The 16979-nt window shown below is 37.8% G+C and overlaps 1 protein-coding gene across 2 annotated transcripts in view; it reads right to left on the bottom strand.

Annotated features, from left to right (window-relative positions):
• The window catches only part of tet1 (tet methylcytosine dioxygenase 1), a 35772-nt gene continuing 18793 nt past the window's right edge, over positions 1 to 16979 (bottom strand). For both annotated transcript variants that reach the window (XM_028467964.1, XM_028467963.1), the window contains 10 exons: positions 12177 to 14295; positions 10051 to 10141; positions 9414 to 9507; positions 7836 to 8044; positions 7600 to 7750; positions 7399 to 7488; positions 6226 to 6363; positions 5944 to 6120; positions 4601 to 4745; positions 1 to 3305 (listed from right to left, as the gene is read on the bottom strand). In XM_028467964.1, coding sequence (XP_028323765.1) covers positions 2329 to 3305; positions 4601 to 4745; positions 5944 to 6120; positions 6226 to 6363; positions 7399 to 7488; positions 7600 to 7750; positions 7836 to 8044; positions 9414 to 9507; positions 10051 to 10141; positions 12177 to 14295 — 4191 coding nt within the window. In that variant the 3' untranslated portion in view covers positions 1 to 2328. The remainder of the gene's footprint in view (positions 3306 to 4600; positions 4746 to 5943; positions 6121 to 6225; positions 6364 to 7398; positions 7489 to 7599; positions 7751 to 7835; positions 8045 to 9413; positions 9508 to 10050; positions 10142 to 12176; positions 14296 to 16979) is intronic.

Consider the following 16979-nt stretch of genomic DNA (forward strand, 5'->3'; position numbering starts at 1 on the left):
TTCCTCTTCATTGATGCTGTTTGCTCTTGTGGATGTTTTTTTTTTAAAAACTATTTTCATTTTTTAATTAAAACACAACTTTGTTTTTTTTTTTTGAATGAGTGACTTGAGATGACTTGTTGTACTTGTCACTATATAAATTACATTTAATGAATTGAACAACTACGTTAAAGCTGCCAGGAACAATAACATTTTTAAAACTGTACCTGTTTTTTTTTCTTTTTTTTTTATCCACTACTGACACAAATTTGCCCCCCAAAATCACTGCTAAAGTCACATTTCTGCTGTTTTCACGAATTCAAAGTTGTGCCAAAACAATAGTGGATGTAGATAAAAACAAAATGAAACACTATCTTCCTTGTCTGGCAAAAAACAACAAACAAACAAAAAAAATGTTTGCTTTCTTTGCATTCTTCTACAGGTTCCCCAATCCCACAATGCACTGCTCTAAACTTCAAGTCACTTGACCATTAGTAAACAAAGCCATTGTTTGTGATGGCGTCAAAATACTCACAATTTTAACCTTCAACATTTGTTTGAGAGTAAATACTCACATTTTTCATAAGAAATACCTTTGATTTATTGATCTATGAAGCCTATATGTCTTTATCTATGTTATAAGAATATTAGTTATTGCCCCCAGCAGCTTTAATTCGATGATTATACAAAAAATTAAGTTCAGCATTTCCTATTAGCACCAAATGCAAGTCTGTAACTATTAAAAAGCTTGTACACACTGCTATAATTTGCATGATAGTGCATTTTCACTATGTGGTACCAACACGGCTCTTCTCGACTCTGTTCAGAACTATTTTTTTTTTTTTTTTGGGGGGGGGGGGGGGGGGGGGGGGGGGGGGATGAGGTGTTGCTATTCAAGTTCAGAAAGCCTGTGGTGACATTCTGTTGATATAATACACACTTTGTTTTCAGCGTATAAAAACACAGGTCTAATTAGCACCATTGAAATAAGCAGTCGAAGTAGGATTTTAAACCCCACACGTTCCCAGTGAAATACTGGTAAAATCATTTTTTCCAGATGTTGAATTCAAATTTAGCGTCAACCATGACAGACGTTTTATTGATGCAGCGTTATATGATTCCCAATTGTTGCAAAAAAATTATTTCAATATGATCAGTATCGTAATACGTATCAATAATGTGATCATTTTTGGCCAACCTAAATGTAATAAAGCCAACCACATAATAGCATTTAAAAATGTAAAAAAAAAAAACCTTTTATTTCACACTGAATATTAGAATTTTGGCTCATACAGCCATAGTGCTGCTTAATACAACAAACGATGACAATTAAGTCATTCATTACACCAGCAATCCCATTTTATGATAAACAAACCAACCAAAAACAGAACAAAAATCCTTAAATGGAAAAAACAGACCTTTTATGTATTATTATGATGCTTTTATCATTAATGATAACAGCAGCTAATAAATGGATAAAGGAATTTTCAAAATATATGAAAAAATATAATTAAAGAAATTGCTTTACTAACACTTTACAGTCATGCAATAATTGTGTATATGGACTAAAGTTTACAGAAGTGTCTCATAAAAAACAAAAAACCCACTGTGCTTTTGCTGATCTGTCAAATATACTGTATCTGTCTAAACACAAATATTCAGGCCAATGAATAGGAACATTTTTCAAGTTCAGGTTTTCAAAATACAAAAGTGCTTCTTTATGTTTCTTAGATATCTGTAAATGAAATCAATTTAGGAAAAAATAAAACAACGGGGTGGGGGGTGGAGAAGAAGTCCAAGGCAGCAGAATGAGAAACATAATGCTACACTCTGTAGTAAATACACAAACAATATTATAAAGGATTTTTACATTATGCACCATTATCAGTTGAATTAAAAGATGTTACAGCAAGAATGGCACCAATGAGCCAAACTGGTTCATCTTATTAGAGTGAACAGTCGGCTATAACGATAAGTCAAATTACACAATATATCCTTTGATCATCAACACAAACATAGGATATGATATAAAATCTTGCAGTAAACAGGCTTACATCAGAATTTAAATAGAAATCAACATGATTAAAATAAATAATCACATCTTTTTAATCTGAATCAGGTATATAAAATCAGTTTAGAAATGTCATAAAAATGCTTCAGAGCACCATCTTTTTACATTAAAAAAAAACCAACACCGAAACTCACAGTTAACAAGAAGAAGAACAAAGTGAACAGGGTTTTGGGAAAGTTCCTTAAAATCTACGTCATAACGCAGCAGTTTGCAATTTTAATGAGGTAAGGCAGAAGAAGTTTGTGTGTGTGTTTGTGTGCATGTGTGTAACATGTCAATTAAGCCCAGCGGTTGTAAGGGCCCGTCACATGGGTGAGAGCATAAGGAGACACGGTGAGGGCGCTGTCACTGGGAATAGTCCACGCTTGACGAGTTGGGACACCAGTAAACCTCCCCATCTTCTCCACCTCTTCCCTCACATCCTCCTCCGTCCTTTCTTTGCTGTTACTCCCCGTTCCATTGCTGAGGTTTCCTTCCATCCTTAACCTCTCAGCCTCCTCCTCTCGTTCTCGCTCCCTCTTTGCCATTTTAGCGTCCCACATTGCCATCCCATGGCCGGGCTCGTTTAGGGACTTATGCTGGTAGAAGACCAGAGAGATGCGAGTTGGGTGGCTGCGGTTCGGTCTGAGGATGGGGGTAGTGGCGTGGAGCTCCCGCCTTGCACACTCAATCAGGATTGAGCCGTGTGACGGTGCCACAGCGACACCGCCGATATCATCGTCCAAAAAATTGTGCTCGCTATCCGACCAGACCTCTTCCTGTTGAACTTCTTCAGATTGGAATGGAACGGGGAGAGGTGAAATTGAAGGGAGCCCTTGACCCTTGACCTCTGCTGTGACATCTCCTGCGACCCTGTGGAGTCCGTTGAGCCGACTGAAGAGGCCCTCAGAGGTAGGTTGGGGTGAAAAGGTGGAAGGAGAAATAGAAGGAGCACTCTCAAAAGGGAAGGTTCTGTGCAGAGCAGAGCAGTGCACGTCACTGGGCTCTGTTTTAAAAGGACTGGGGAAGCCTTGGGGGTAGCCGTTCATAGAGTCCCTCATTGTCTTATAGTGGAGAGCTGAGTCATTTTGTGCAAACTGGAGGCCAGACACCCTGTGATGGTTAGGGGAGATCACTGATCTCTGAGTGGTGAGCCCTGGACCTGAAGCAAGGTAGCTGCTGGTGTTCTGGTTGTGAGTGCTAGATGGATTTCTGTCGGGGGGGTACTTCCCCACACTGGCATGTCTGGGTGGTACTCTGGAGTATTCTGAAGGCTCTTTTTGGAACAGAGAAAACACATTTATATTAGGGTGGTACGTATTTTTGAAGTTCAGAAATACCCAGGTCTTATCCCCTAAATTTGTTCCAAAACCTAAAACAAAGTTGCTGGTCAAATATGAGCACTATTTAACAATATTTAGAGGTAGCTCAAGGTATTTGAAATGTGTGGTATTTTATTCAGCTGAAATCAGCAAAAATGTTAAAGAAAAATGTACAAACATTACAAATGACGTGTGTTCATTGGGTGTTCCTCCATACTTGTATGCTCATGGAATACTTTAGTTGAGTTACCATGGTTAATAGAATTGTCACCTAAACGTTCTGACGTTATTGGGATAAGTCTTTGTAGCATGCAATAAGCAGTGACAGTGACATTTGCATTTTCCCTGTCAAAGCAAGAGAAAGAATCACAACCCGGTCTCATGATGAAGTCTTTCTTCTTGCGTCTACCGTATCGCAACTTGTTGGCTACAAGCTGCCATAGATACATTGATTTAGCGACCGTGGCTCAGCGGTAGAGTGGGTCATCTAATAACCAAATGGTTGAAGGTTCGAATCCTGCTCTATCACAGTCATTGTCGTTGTGTCCTTGAGCAGGGTACTTTACCCACAATGCCGCGTATGAATGAGTATGAATTGTGCATGAATGTTGGTGGTGGTCAGAGGGGCCGTAGGCGCCCCAATGGCAGCAAGGTTTCAATGTAACTTACCACAACCAGTATGACTGATGTGAATAAATAATGATTTCTATAACGTGCTTTGCGTCTCCTCGAAAAAAGCGCTATTGAGAGCCAAGCCATTATTATTATTATTATTATTATTATTATTATTATTATTATTATTATTATTATTATTATTATTATTATTATTATCTATACTCATGTCACTGGAGTTGTTTCTTCATCATCATCTTGAACTTCATGAAATCCCAGTTTTTGATGGCACGAGAACCAGGAAGGCGTTGGACAATGAGAAGTGTTGATACAATGTTGTGCGAGAAAGAGAAGCGGATCTGTGTGACTGGATATTCGGATGCAGATGTATCAGTATCACTGACAGTATGGACACATATTTGACTCTATTCAAAAATGTGTTTGGATGTTGCATTTAAATTATCTACATTGTGATTGTGAAAAATAATTAATAGTATTATCATATTCAGGTCATAGTTCTCAAGCTTTTTTGTTTCCACACCGTTTTTGGAGGAAGAACCTCATCCTTCTTGCCTCATGTCATTATGGTTTGAAATGATTTAAACATGAATATGAAAATAGCACTTGGATGCACTACCTCGGGTTGGTGTTTCGGTTTGAACTTTTCCAGGAGTGAGTTGAGTCAGGGCCAGCTTCTTCTCCATTTTCTCCGCCTGAGCCCTCTGCCGAGCCTCTTGTCGGATTTTACGAGCTGATTTCACAGGTTCGGCCAGTAAACGAACCTGATGCAGCAACAATCACACAGACAAAGCTTTGTCAAGTTTAGTATTCAAATCAAGAGTATCAATGTCTTTCTGTTGATCCTGTCACAGATTCAAGCATTTACTAGGGATGTAAAGACTAATCGTGAGGCAGTTAAAAATCCATTCAAAGGTGTCACGGTTCACATTGATATTCTGAAATTGAAACCGAAGTACTTTACAGCAAAGGGCGCTATCTATTTCGAATTTGAAATTAAGGACGCACCACCGTGTTTTAAATCAGAAGTGTGGAAGTATTTTGGCTTCCCCAAGGCAAAATGAAAGAAGTGAGAAAAAAAGAACATGTGAAATCCAAGGTAAGAGGGGCACAGAGAGGAAAGGAAGAAACAAGAAGCCATAGTTTTTTTTAATTTATATCATCTATTTGATATGGAATTTGTTTTAAAGTCCAATTGTTAAGGCACAAATACATTTTCAGATGCACTTTTAAAAAGAAAAGGAACTATTAATGCAGTTTTGCATAGTTTACTGTAGAGCCAGAATTTAAATGAAAAGGTTTCTTCTTCATTTGTACTATTTATTTATTTATTTATTTATTTCATTCAGGATTTATTTTTAATTAAATTGCATTTTTTTGCATAGTTTATCAGGGGATTCTTTTGACAATGAAAGATAAAAGAAAATAGTACAGTATTTTATATTTTTAGTTTCGGAGAAAAAAAAAGAATATTTTTCAGTCATCATTTGTCTACAGTCTCATTTTGTAAAATAAATTGTGAGAGAAACATCGTATCGTGAACCAAGTATCGTGAATCGAATCGTGTCGGGAGTTGAGTGAATAGTTACATCCCTAGCTTTTACTGAAGCTTTTTGCAAGACTTTTATCCTCCGAGTCCAAATTACGCCTAAACACAAATATGAAGTTAAAAAGAATCTTTAGATGTTTTGATTAAGGATAATATGTTTAGTGAAAAACTCTCAACAAACAAGAAAAACATTTTTGCTTCACTGACTTTATCCCAGATAATCAACTCAAATGTGGCTGATTAGTTATTACAATTATGATTGATTGTAATTCATGTATTGTCAACCTGTAATTGATACTATTAATTATAGGGTACGGCCCTGTAATTGCTACTGTTCAGAAGCAATTAATTATTTATTCATGTTTTTGTCATTTGCCTCAAGGAAAATAACAGAACAGCTTGATTTCACTCACTTCTCGAGGAAATGCTGACAATACTTGCAGAGCCCCACTCTGCATTTTGGCCCACTGTCCTTCAACCTGACCAAACTCATCATAGTCTGAGATCTTATAAAGTGGAAGGACGTGGAGCTGCTCATCCTCAGGGATGTTACGCACCGCACGGTTATCTTCCTTTGTTAAAGTGCAAACCTGCCAATAAAACAGTAGTTAAGATCAAGAAACTCTGACTGATAAAGTCAACATAATCTACTTCAAGTATGCACGAAGTCGAAGTCAACAGTGACCCAGTCTTACCACGGTGCTCCCATTATTCATGTTGCTGGTGTCCTTGTGAGCATGAGCACAGAAATCAACGCAGGCCGTGACCCCAGAGAAAGGACGTCCCTCCCTCCTGCCCAGACGGCAGTCCCCTCCAGCTGCCTCATTCTCCACCTGAGGAGGGTTAAAAACCATAATGTGGTTCAACCAAGACGTCAGCAAGTTTTCAAATTAGACATTTACAATTTCCAGGCCAATGAGGACACTTCTTATTTTGAAGCAAGTGATGAATAAAATGCTTTGACACATTTTTAATTTTTGGGTTTCAACCCCGTTTCAGTAGGTCATTAACTTTTTCAAGTGCTTTTATTTTGGAGGGGATTTGTGTTCTAACACTAGATGGCAGTAATTATTTACTCTTTTTTTGTTTTTAAACAAAATGTTTCAGTTAATAATAGACAAATATGTGGGGTAAAGGAACAATGATATATATACATATATATATATATATATATATATATATATATATTAGAGGTGTCCCAATCCGATATTGGTATCGGATATCGGTCCGGTATCAGCCAGAAAATGAATATCGAATTTTAGCAAACTGAGTCTAAAATCTCCGATATATATTATATTTATTCAATTGTAGAATACCATAGATATTGTGTTGAAGGTTAAAATTTATGTAACTAATTGGTTAATAATAAATTAGTCAGTTTTTATCATACCTACTGTTGCTGACTATTGTTTACTGTTTGCGTAACATCACTAGATCAAGCCTTATCTAACATTCCACACTATAAAATAATTAATATTTCGTACTGATATCGGTATCGACCAATAATCAAGGTTGCAATATTGGTATCGTACCCGGACATCCCTAATATATGTGTGTGTGTGTGTATATATATATATATATATATATATATATATATATATATATATATATATATATATATACATACGCACACACATACATACTGCACATATACAAAATATGTATTATACGTAATATAATTGAGAGAAGAGAGGGTAAGAAAAATAAATAAATAAAACCCTAAGAAAGGGGGAGAAATAATAGTGAAATGAGGCCAGGCCTATTTTGTCAATGCACTTTCGATGAAGTTATTATTGATTTTATGGAGAGAAACTGCTGTTCAGCCAATTTTCATTCTTAGTATTTACAGCGTAAAATTTAATTCATACCTGGTTTTGGTAGGCCTCAGGAGCCAGTCTTTTGTACAGCGGTGCAAGGTCAGACGCAAGACTCTGAAGGTTTCTTTCAACCTTCTCCTCCTGAAAGAGATATATTGATTGAGAAGGTTTTGAGATTAAAATACTACAATCAAATATACATTTTACACTGTTGTTTGTGGGTGCAAATGTTGCAAAAAAGAAACACATCACCTGCTCTGGGAAGTCTCCAAGCAGACGAAACTTGCGCGGTACTTTGCTGCGAGCAAACTTGCAGCCATTGAAGTACATACTCCAGGAGCAACCAAAGGAAAATGAAGCACCGCAAGTGTCTGGGTCCAAACCCTGGCATGCACATGTGCGACTGTGTAGAAAAGTGGTTAAAAGTTAAAGTTAAAGGAAGAAAATCCTTTTTAAAGGCAGTGCAAATGAAAGAATAAAGTTCTTACTCTTCATTGAGGGCACAGCGGCGGCTGGTGGGGGAGCCATATTTAAAGAGTGTCTGAGTTAAATCATGGTAGAGGTGGTCCGCCACCGGCCGAGAGATTCCCTCCCATGCCAGGATGAGAATCACCAACACAGCAGCTTCACAGCGATGACCTGGTCTCTGTCGCACCAAACACAGCAGCTTCTCCTCCTCACTGCCACGCCGAATCACCTGCCAAACACAAACAGAACAAAAACATGACTCCGCCCCACCACCAATCTTCTTCCAGACCAGACATCTCATATGATCAAACAAGATCTAACAACGTAACCTAATGCTACATTTGAAGCAATTCTGGATTTTCTTTACGGCTGTGTTTGAGATATGTTGATACTGAAGTCAGAGTTTGGAATTGGAAAGGCAGATTTCCAAGTTGCCTGGAACACAGCATTAAGTGCTTCTCAGTCAGCTCGCTTCTTGATTGGCTACATTCTGTCCCACTTCACAAATCATAGGGTCATGAGTCGAGACTCGTCGGCTTTCCCCACACACACACACACCACACACAGGAGTTTTGGTTGTAAATATTGAACAGGTTTAATATCTACGATTGTCGGCCCCGGCAAATCCCAGAGCCAGTTATTAGGACAAATTCACTCTTAACACACCTTAGACCACAAGATAAGACATGTGGATAAGACATAAGATAATCTGGTGTTTGCTGTGCTTGGTCAGAAAGGGGTAAATCGGCTCAAAAACAGCCTTAATGTGTGTAACCAGCGTTAGTGAGAATCTCTCTGTTAGGGTGATCATAGGCATGTTCTTTTTTCACATCCTGTCCGTTTTTTTTTTTTTTTTTTCAATTTATGGTAATGTCCATCTTGCCGATCAAACATGTTGCAGGCTACACTTTTGGACAAGCACACTTTAAATTAGGCTGCCTTATCTCCATCAAATTAAAAAAAAAAAATCAACAGTTTATGAAAGCTATGATGCTGAGCTTTACAGCTAAAATGCGTCTTTACGGTAATTTCACTCACTCGTTTGAGGGCAGCATTTGAATCAGCTGCTTTGGTTTGTGAGCATGTATGACACACTGTTTGAAATATACATTTTTTGACAAATTCATGGTTTTGAAGTTATTTCTGAGATTTGTCAAGAACAAGTTATTTTATTCATAATACATGTGGTTGACTTGTGTCAGCTCTGGTTTTATATTTTTTGTTTTGTCTTTGTTATAAAGTTATAAAGAAAAAGTGTTTTTAAGGTTTACAGAGGATAACTACTTACTTATCTACTGCATTGTACGTTTCTATTATAAAGTCTATTTAAGAAAATGTTGAGTACATTATGAGTATACGGAAGTCAGGCCTTTGGAAATAAAAAAAATGGTCAGCCAACTCATTGCCATGGCTGTTTGTGTGTTTTACAAAATACGATGGTCTTACATATTTCAAGCACCAAGCAGATAACAATGAATACTATTGACCTTTAACATGGTTCCACTTCCAGTAACATAACAAACCTACCCTAATTTGTGTAAAGGAGCCTTAGAATACGGTTAAGACTGCAAAGAGCGCTACAAACACTTGCTACCTACCCATTTAGCTATTGGACATCCTTGAGAGCTTTTGCCTTCTTTCCCAGTGTAGTCAACAACCTCCACCCTCACTGCACTTCCTTTGGCCCCATACCTGTGATACAAAACACAACCAGATAATGGGCATTAGTTTTGTTAGCCACACAACATGCATTATAACACTGTTGGCGCACATAAAGGTAACACACCATGTCTTTAAATGTCTCTAAAATTACATGTGTTTTTGGTTTTATGTACCTCATCTGCACTGTCCAGTTAAGATAAAAGAGAAAAAATTAATTTTATTTTGCTTATTGAAAATCATTGTCATCTATGAAAACTGCAGAATGAACTTCTTTCAGTTTGGGCTCTGTCAGAAAGACGGCCATGCACTGTGAGTTGTTTTAAACATGGTGTCATGTCATCTGACTCACTCGTCTCAGCTCCAGGGGTTTCCTGTTTCAGCATGCTGTGTACGAGTGTGTATTTCTGTGCACGTGACACACACACACACACACACACACACACACACTGCATGTGTTGAGCTGTGTCAGCAGTGTTTCCTTTTAATGACAGAGTGTGGCTGTGATCCCGCCCCATTCCACCGGCCTGAGTTCTCGACACAGTGTAAACAAGGTGGCAGCAATAGTCACTCTACCTGTTCTCCATCAACTCCCTCACTGCAGCCACACTGCGTCCTGCTCCAAGATGGGTATAGTAAGGACCTTCCTCCTTTTCGATGATTTGGTCTGTGAAAAAACAAACACTTGTCAAATGATTCTTGATTTCCCTGATAATTCAATGACAAAATACTTTACGTCCCTTAAATTTGAGGGCAGCAATGTGCTATTTATTTGGGACACATTGTAAAAAAACACAAGACTGTTAGAATATTTTTTAAACAAATCCAAGATAATAGTTACACAAACATTACATTTTTGACAAAAATCATGTGGACTCAAAGAACATCAAAACATTTACAAAGGGCTGTGCACAAAGTTTGGGTTGGGGGGATGACACTGACCATTGAACCATCCATCCATCCATCCATTTTCTTACCCGCTTACCATTGAACCATTCATTATTTCATTAAAAAAAAAGTGATCAAAAATGATTACTCGAAGAATATTGTTGAAATCAATACTTGACTTAGAAGTGAATATGATTCACCTTTAGCTCCATTAATTTTCCCACTGAACAATATCGTACAATATATTTGATTTTTCTATCTTTTCTACCTTGTACATATATATATATTTATTACTTTTTAAATTATTAGAATTATTGTTATTATACTGTTCTTTTCTTTGTTTCAAATGTGTTTTGTTTTTCTTTGTGTAATCCAGTGTGGACAGCAATTTTAAGTTTCCTTACTGTGCACATGACAATAAACACTTTAAATCTTGATGTATTTGCCTGGTTAATTGTTTCATTGGCTGAATTAATGTATTCACCTCTAAGCCATAACATAATAAACACCAGCCTATAATTATAAATTAACTCTTTACCCCAAAAAGAAGCAGCATTAACCTAAGTTAAAGCAGTGGCTTTTTTATACCAAAAATGCTTGGATATCAATGACTGTATCACCATGTGGTTTTTCCCCTTTACTGGACCATTATCTACAGACATCATGAAGTAGCAGTTGTTCTGACTCACACATGTCCCTATACTAAATCCCATTTCATATTTCAGAGTATATGTTAAATTTCATATTTCCAGCTTCAAACATATTGAGACACATTGAAAACCAATTATTCCATTCCTGACACACATATCTCAGATTAATATGTCAGCATAAACCAAGATGAGTGGGACATGCTCCATGTGACAAAGAACACTTGCCCTTTCAATAGCTATAAATGTAAAAACGTTATGATCTAAGACAGGCAGTATATTGAAAATGTGTATTTCTAATCAGTAAATTCACAATTATACTTTATTTGAAAAACTAAATACAGGTAAGGATAGAACTGATAGACACATAAAACCTCTAAAGAAGAGTATTTGAAATTTACGGACTGAAGGTGAAGGGAATTTGCAAAATTGTAATATTTTTACTGGTGTTCATTTGTTTGTCTGTCAGCAGGATTACATCAAAGTATTCAACGGATTTTAATGAAATGTCCGCCAAAGATTGACCTAAATGAAAAATCCCTGTCTCTTATCATAAGCAAAATTAAAAAAAAATTTGGTTCGTAATAGAAAGATTTCAATGAAATTTGACTCATATTGGCTCCTCAATTACCCCACAGATCGGAGATGGATTGCGCATTTCCTTGCAATCTTTAGGAAAAAAAAGGGGGTGCCCATACTTTTTGACCTAGTGTATTGTTGTTAATGGGGATAAAAGTTTGTAATAAGCCTTTAAATTGTAAATCATCATTGTACCGTGATCAGGATCACTGATCCAGATAACTGTCAATATCTGAAAAAAGGACATTTGCTCCTTGGAGGAGGTTTGTGGTTTGTGATCTTATTGGTTAAATGTTTTTTTTTTAATTTACATTTCAAACTTTTTGCACAATATTTAAAAAAATGTTCAGGTTTTTATTTGTGTCTCTTCTCTACATAAGCTACTTTTCTCTGATACATAGACACCAGTGCAACTGACCTGAACATAACAGCTCACCACTGTGTGTACTGTATACATGTGCCTGTGTTAATTGAAAAGAGTTCAGATTGAAGTTAAAGAGATGCAGTTTCTCCTTAAAGGTGATTCATATTTAAGGCAACACAAACCCAGATGCTTTGGATATGCTTCTTCTGTTAAATAACACTCACCAACGCATTGACAGGATGGAAGATCTGCCAACTTCTTCGAAGGTGTGTTTAGGATGTTTTTGGTAGGAGTATCCAAAAAACTCATTGGAGACTCCAAGAAGCTTTTAACACTGTCCTTTGTTGGGGTTGACTCTGCAGAGAGGCCCAGGGCTCCATCCGTTTCTGTAGAAAGTACAGTAACTGACCCTGACCGCTCTAGCTTGTAGTAGCCCTGTTGGTTCACAGGAGGTGACTGACGAGCCCTTGAAAAGCCATTGGCCTGTAAGTGGTACCCAAGAGCAGGATTGAAAAAATCACCAAATGGTGGCTGTTCTACCTGAGATAACAAAGGCAATTTACATTCTCCTGGTCCTGCAGCATATCCGTTGCATGGATTTTGTTGGTAAGGTGGACCATTGGAAAGCGACCAGTGTTGGGCCCCCAGACCAAAAGAGTTATCTATTCTTTTAAAGGTGGTGTAAAGCTTCTGGTCATTTAGTGCTGTGTTTTGTATGTTGCTGTGATGAATGAGTTGCCTTCTTTCCTCTTGAGCCTCAGCCAAATATTTCTTTAGATCAATCTGAGCTTGAGGCAAAAATATGTTTTTGCTGAAAGGGATGCCAGATTTTCCCTGTGAGTGAACCTTCTGGCCTCGACTTCGATTGATCGTTTCTCCATTGGCAGTGCGTTTTGATAGGGGGCTACTACGATTGGGTACCTCAAGTAATCCATCATTTTTCTTCCTCCTGGGCTTAGAAGGAGTAGCTTTTGTTTTTTTAATAAGGGGCTTTTTCTGATGGGAGAGTGGCTCCAATTTGCAGTTGTACTTGATAGCAGACACTGGTGTTCCTCTCGGAGGATTGTTTTCTGACAGTTGGTTGTGTCTGGACTGGATAATGGTGGCCAGATCGGCCAGCTGAGCGGCAACTTCTTCCTCATCTCTGTTTCTACTGATTTTACTCATACTCCTGTCCTCATCACCATAGTACTTCACATTACTGGGCTCTTCATAGCTACGTTCTGACTTGATGATGTGAGAACCATTGCTGTACTCTGTTTGCCTGAAGGTGGCTTTAGAACCATCTGAGCTTGCCTTCAAAAGGTTGTGTAGAGAAAACTTGGTGTTATTGTTTAACCCCCGGGGACACTGGATGACGTTCCTTTGTCTGAACACAGAAGGGCGTATGACTGATGCTTGGTGCAGTGGTGAGCTGATGACAGATACTTTGTTTGTGCGAATCGCTGTGATGTGCTTGAACTCTTGCTTGGTTGTATTTGGGTTAGAAGGTACAGAAGAGATGGGATCACTTTTACACTCAGCTTTAATGGTTCCTGGTGTGCTTTGAGGAATAGCTGCCAGTTGAGTCAAAGCCTCAATTGCAATAACCTGATCAAAACTAAGATTTCGCTTTTCTGCCAACGTCTGCACATTTGTTGGTAAAGCACTTGAAAGAGGTTCACTTTTGATGGATTGAGGAGTCGTTTGTAAGTAAACAGGAGTGTTTTTCTTGCTATAGCCATAGTTTAGGTCTTCTTTTTCTTTTTTGATAAAGTGCATATCCGGTGGCTCAGCTTTGATGGAGCACAGAATAGAAGAAGGGGAGCTGAAGAGTTTTTCTTCCAGACCCTTCCTCTCTGTGACAGAAAGACACACAACAGCCGCCAGTGTAGACAGCGGGTCCTCGCACACTTTGTCTTTATCACTCGGCAGTGTGTTGTTCTGTTCAGTGATCCACATCCACGGCTCTTCTAGTTTGATCTTCTTTAGTGGAACTAATGTGTTCTCTAAGGGAGTTGTGGGCTTGTTCTTTGAGGTGTTAGTCCTTTGAAAATCTGATTCTATTGTCGATCGTTTGTATGCATACGAGAGGTCAGAGTGTGACGCAGTGGTCACAATAGCACCATTAGGCTTCATAGGGTTCTTACAAGAACCATTCTGAAAAGTTTCAGAAGAGTACACATGTTGGTTAAGTGCAGTATCAGTAAGATTTCTTTCAAAAAGCATTGGCAGTCCACTTTGGTCTGAAGCCAGGTTATGAGGTATTTGGCCTTCTTCCTCTTCATCCTCCTCTGCTGCCGTGTGGGTGTCATCCATCTGTGGCTTTCCTTTGCCATTTACCAACCCACTCTCTGGAAGCTCCTGTGAAAAATGGACAGAGAGAATGAGTCAGTGAACACAGGCTGTGTACAGTGATTCATTTTAACTGTGATGGCATACAGCTAACAGACTGCATACCAGAAGCTCTGCGATATGACACTATCAAAATATTGCACAATATTCTATCATAAGAATACAAGGAAATCTGCTTTCTTCTGAACTTGATGAGACTGATTATTTGATGTAATCAGAAATGCTTCACATTTAAAAACAGGGGAAAACACAGACACTGAAAGCTCAGAGCCAACAGACAAACACTGGTAAACATTTCTATGCAAAGTTCACAAGTTCATCAGAACTGCCAGGTCACTGAGGGCATATGCTTAACATGCACGGACATGTCGTATTTGTGCTGCGTTTAGAATTGTCTTCCTGCAGATTGCATTTATATATATTCAAACATGTATGTTTTATTACACAACTGCTCAACCATGTCAACCACCAGCTTTGTTAAGTAATTGATTAACCCACCCAATGATTACTCTAAGCTGGTCAAGCATAGCCTGACCTTTTACACAAGGATACTTTAAAAACATTACAAAAATGCAGAGTTGCATTTCATTCATATTATTTTTCCTAGAGCCAAAAAAAGCCATGAACAAAGACTTCCACGACATATAGTGAAAGCTTAAAACGACTCTACAAGCACTGAATTTAGGTTTATCCGAGCCTATAAATCAAAGGGTACCTTTTTCTGAGTACAGTCCATCAAATGCGCTTTCTATCATCAACTGGACGTGTAAAAAAATACTTTACATTTTTCATAGTTTTAGAAAGGATCAACACAGATCAACACAGGCCAAATGTTGGAGCTTTTTAAATCAATTATATCTGGCTCATTAATGGTCACTGCTAATGTAATCATCAATAGACAATGTTTTCAAAATGTTACAGTGAGAAAGATAAGATAAAACCAAATCATGTGCCAAGACTCAGCTGACAAAAGCCTGATACGACGGCCAGTTCTCCCAGATGTCTACTGGGATATGCTCCAACAGACCCCTGCGATCTTCCAGGATAACGCACACAACAGGAGCAACTCAGACTAATTGTATTTATAGTTTGCTGCTGATTTCATGACGATAAAGATGGAATCATTTGTTTTCAAAGCAAAAAAATTTATTCTTTACTCCAACTTTAGCAATGATGTATTACTCTAAAGCACCTCAGGATTTTAACTTTATCATTTCTGGGTGACATCTTGTTCTAGTGACTCAGCAATACACTTGATAACAAAATAATACACTTTGAATTCAATTATTTACATTCATCAGACAATCACATTATCAGGATCTTCGATTAATCCTTTTCCTAGTAACTAACTTCTCAAATATTTAAAGTCTTTAAATATGGTCCTACAGCAGATATTAAGAAATAACCACAACAATAAATACTGTGTTGTAAACTACTGTATATTTAAGATATTTTAACAATTGGAACACTACAGATATTCAAAGAAATGCTGATCTAGATGTGTTGTAAATGCTGCTTAAGTGCAATACAATGACATGCTGTCTAACTTTGGTACTCTAGGAGAATAAGAACACTGTATAAGTGCTGAAATGATAGTAGACAGGGCAGTCTAATGAAACCAAACATGCTTTGTTGAAATTCTGACAAAAAATGGTGTCTGGGGTAGTGCTCAGCGCTAAGAGGATTATTACATGGAGATTTCCTGCGTTGGCTGTTAAAAAAACAATGGGAATTAATAGTAATGCCCTCTCTGGAAGTCTTTTGTTAATGACATCAACATTTCGCAAACTAAATCCATTCATCCATCCATCCATGGGTTAATTTTTCCAACATGTGTAATTGCATATGTATGAATCAAATTAAGTGCAAGATCAACAAATTGCAATAACGAGTGTTTCATTACAAAAGCTTCTGGTTATGCTGTTAACACACGGCCCAATTGTTCCAATTAGAAAAGTTACTCTGATTTGGTATGCAATGCAGAGGCCGAGAAAACCTTTAAAAAAATCATATTGCAGTCAAACTCCAGCCTTAAGACAAGTTCTCACAGTTAGAACTTAGTCAGCTTGGTCATGTTCCCTTTTTGCCAAATAAGACTTATTTTTTCCACAAGTTTTCATCCAAAGTTTATTTTAAGAGAAATATGAAGAAACGTTTTCTACTGCTTGTTATTCGTTGTTACTGGTAGAAGTACCTGCAACGCATTCATTCTTGCGTCTCTGACCATTAAATCTGTTTATCTACTACTCGACCATCTGAAGAAACATGTGAACGTGCACTTATTCTACTTTTTTTTCTTTTTGTCTGTACATGCTGCAGTGCACTTATTCTAGTCATAGTTGAATCTTTTCAGCCTGAGCTGGCTTTGACAAAATGGGAAAAGCCAGCATTTTTAGAGAGAGCTTGTTCAATCCAGGCATTGACTTGTTATCCTACATGTACTAATTCACCTTTTGTGGAGAAAAAACCCCATGAGAAGTGAGAGGTAGCAAGTCACAATAAACTGCTTTCAATGACGGAGGACTCATGGCTGTCCTCCAGCACTGCACCAAACACTCACACACACACATATAAATGCATGTGTGCATCCAAGTGTTTATGATCTGAAACTCACATCAAAGTACAACAACAACTGCTTTTTTTATGATGTTACACTAAAGCTCATGATTGCAAAGCAAAGCTTCATGCAGGAT

This window comes from Gouania willdenowi, chromosome 15 (genome assembly GCF_900634775.1).
Source record: "Gouania willdenowi chromosome 15, fGouWil2.1, whole genome shotgun sequence".
Classification (NCBI taxonomy): Eukaryota; Metazoa; Chordata; class Actinopteri; order Blenniiformes; family Gobiesocidae; genus Gouania; species Gouania willdenowi.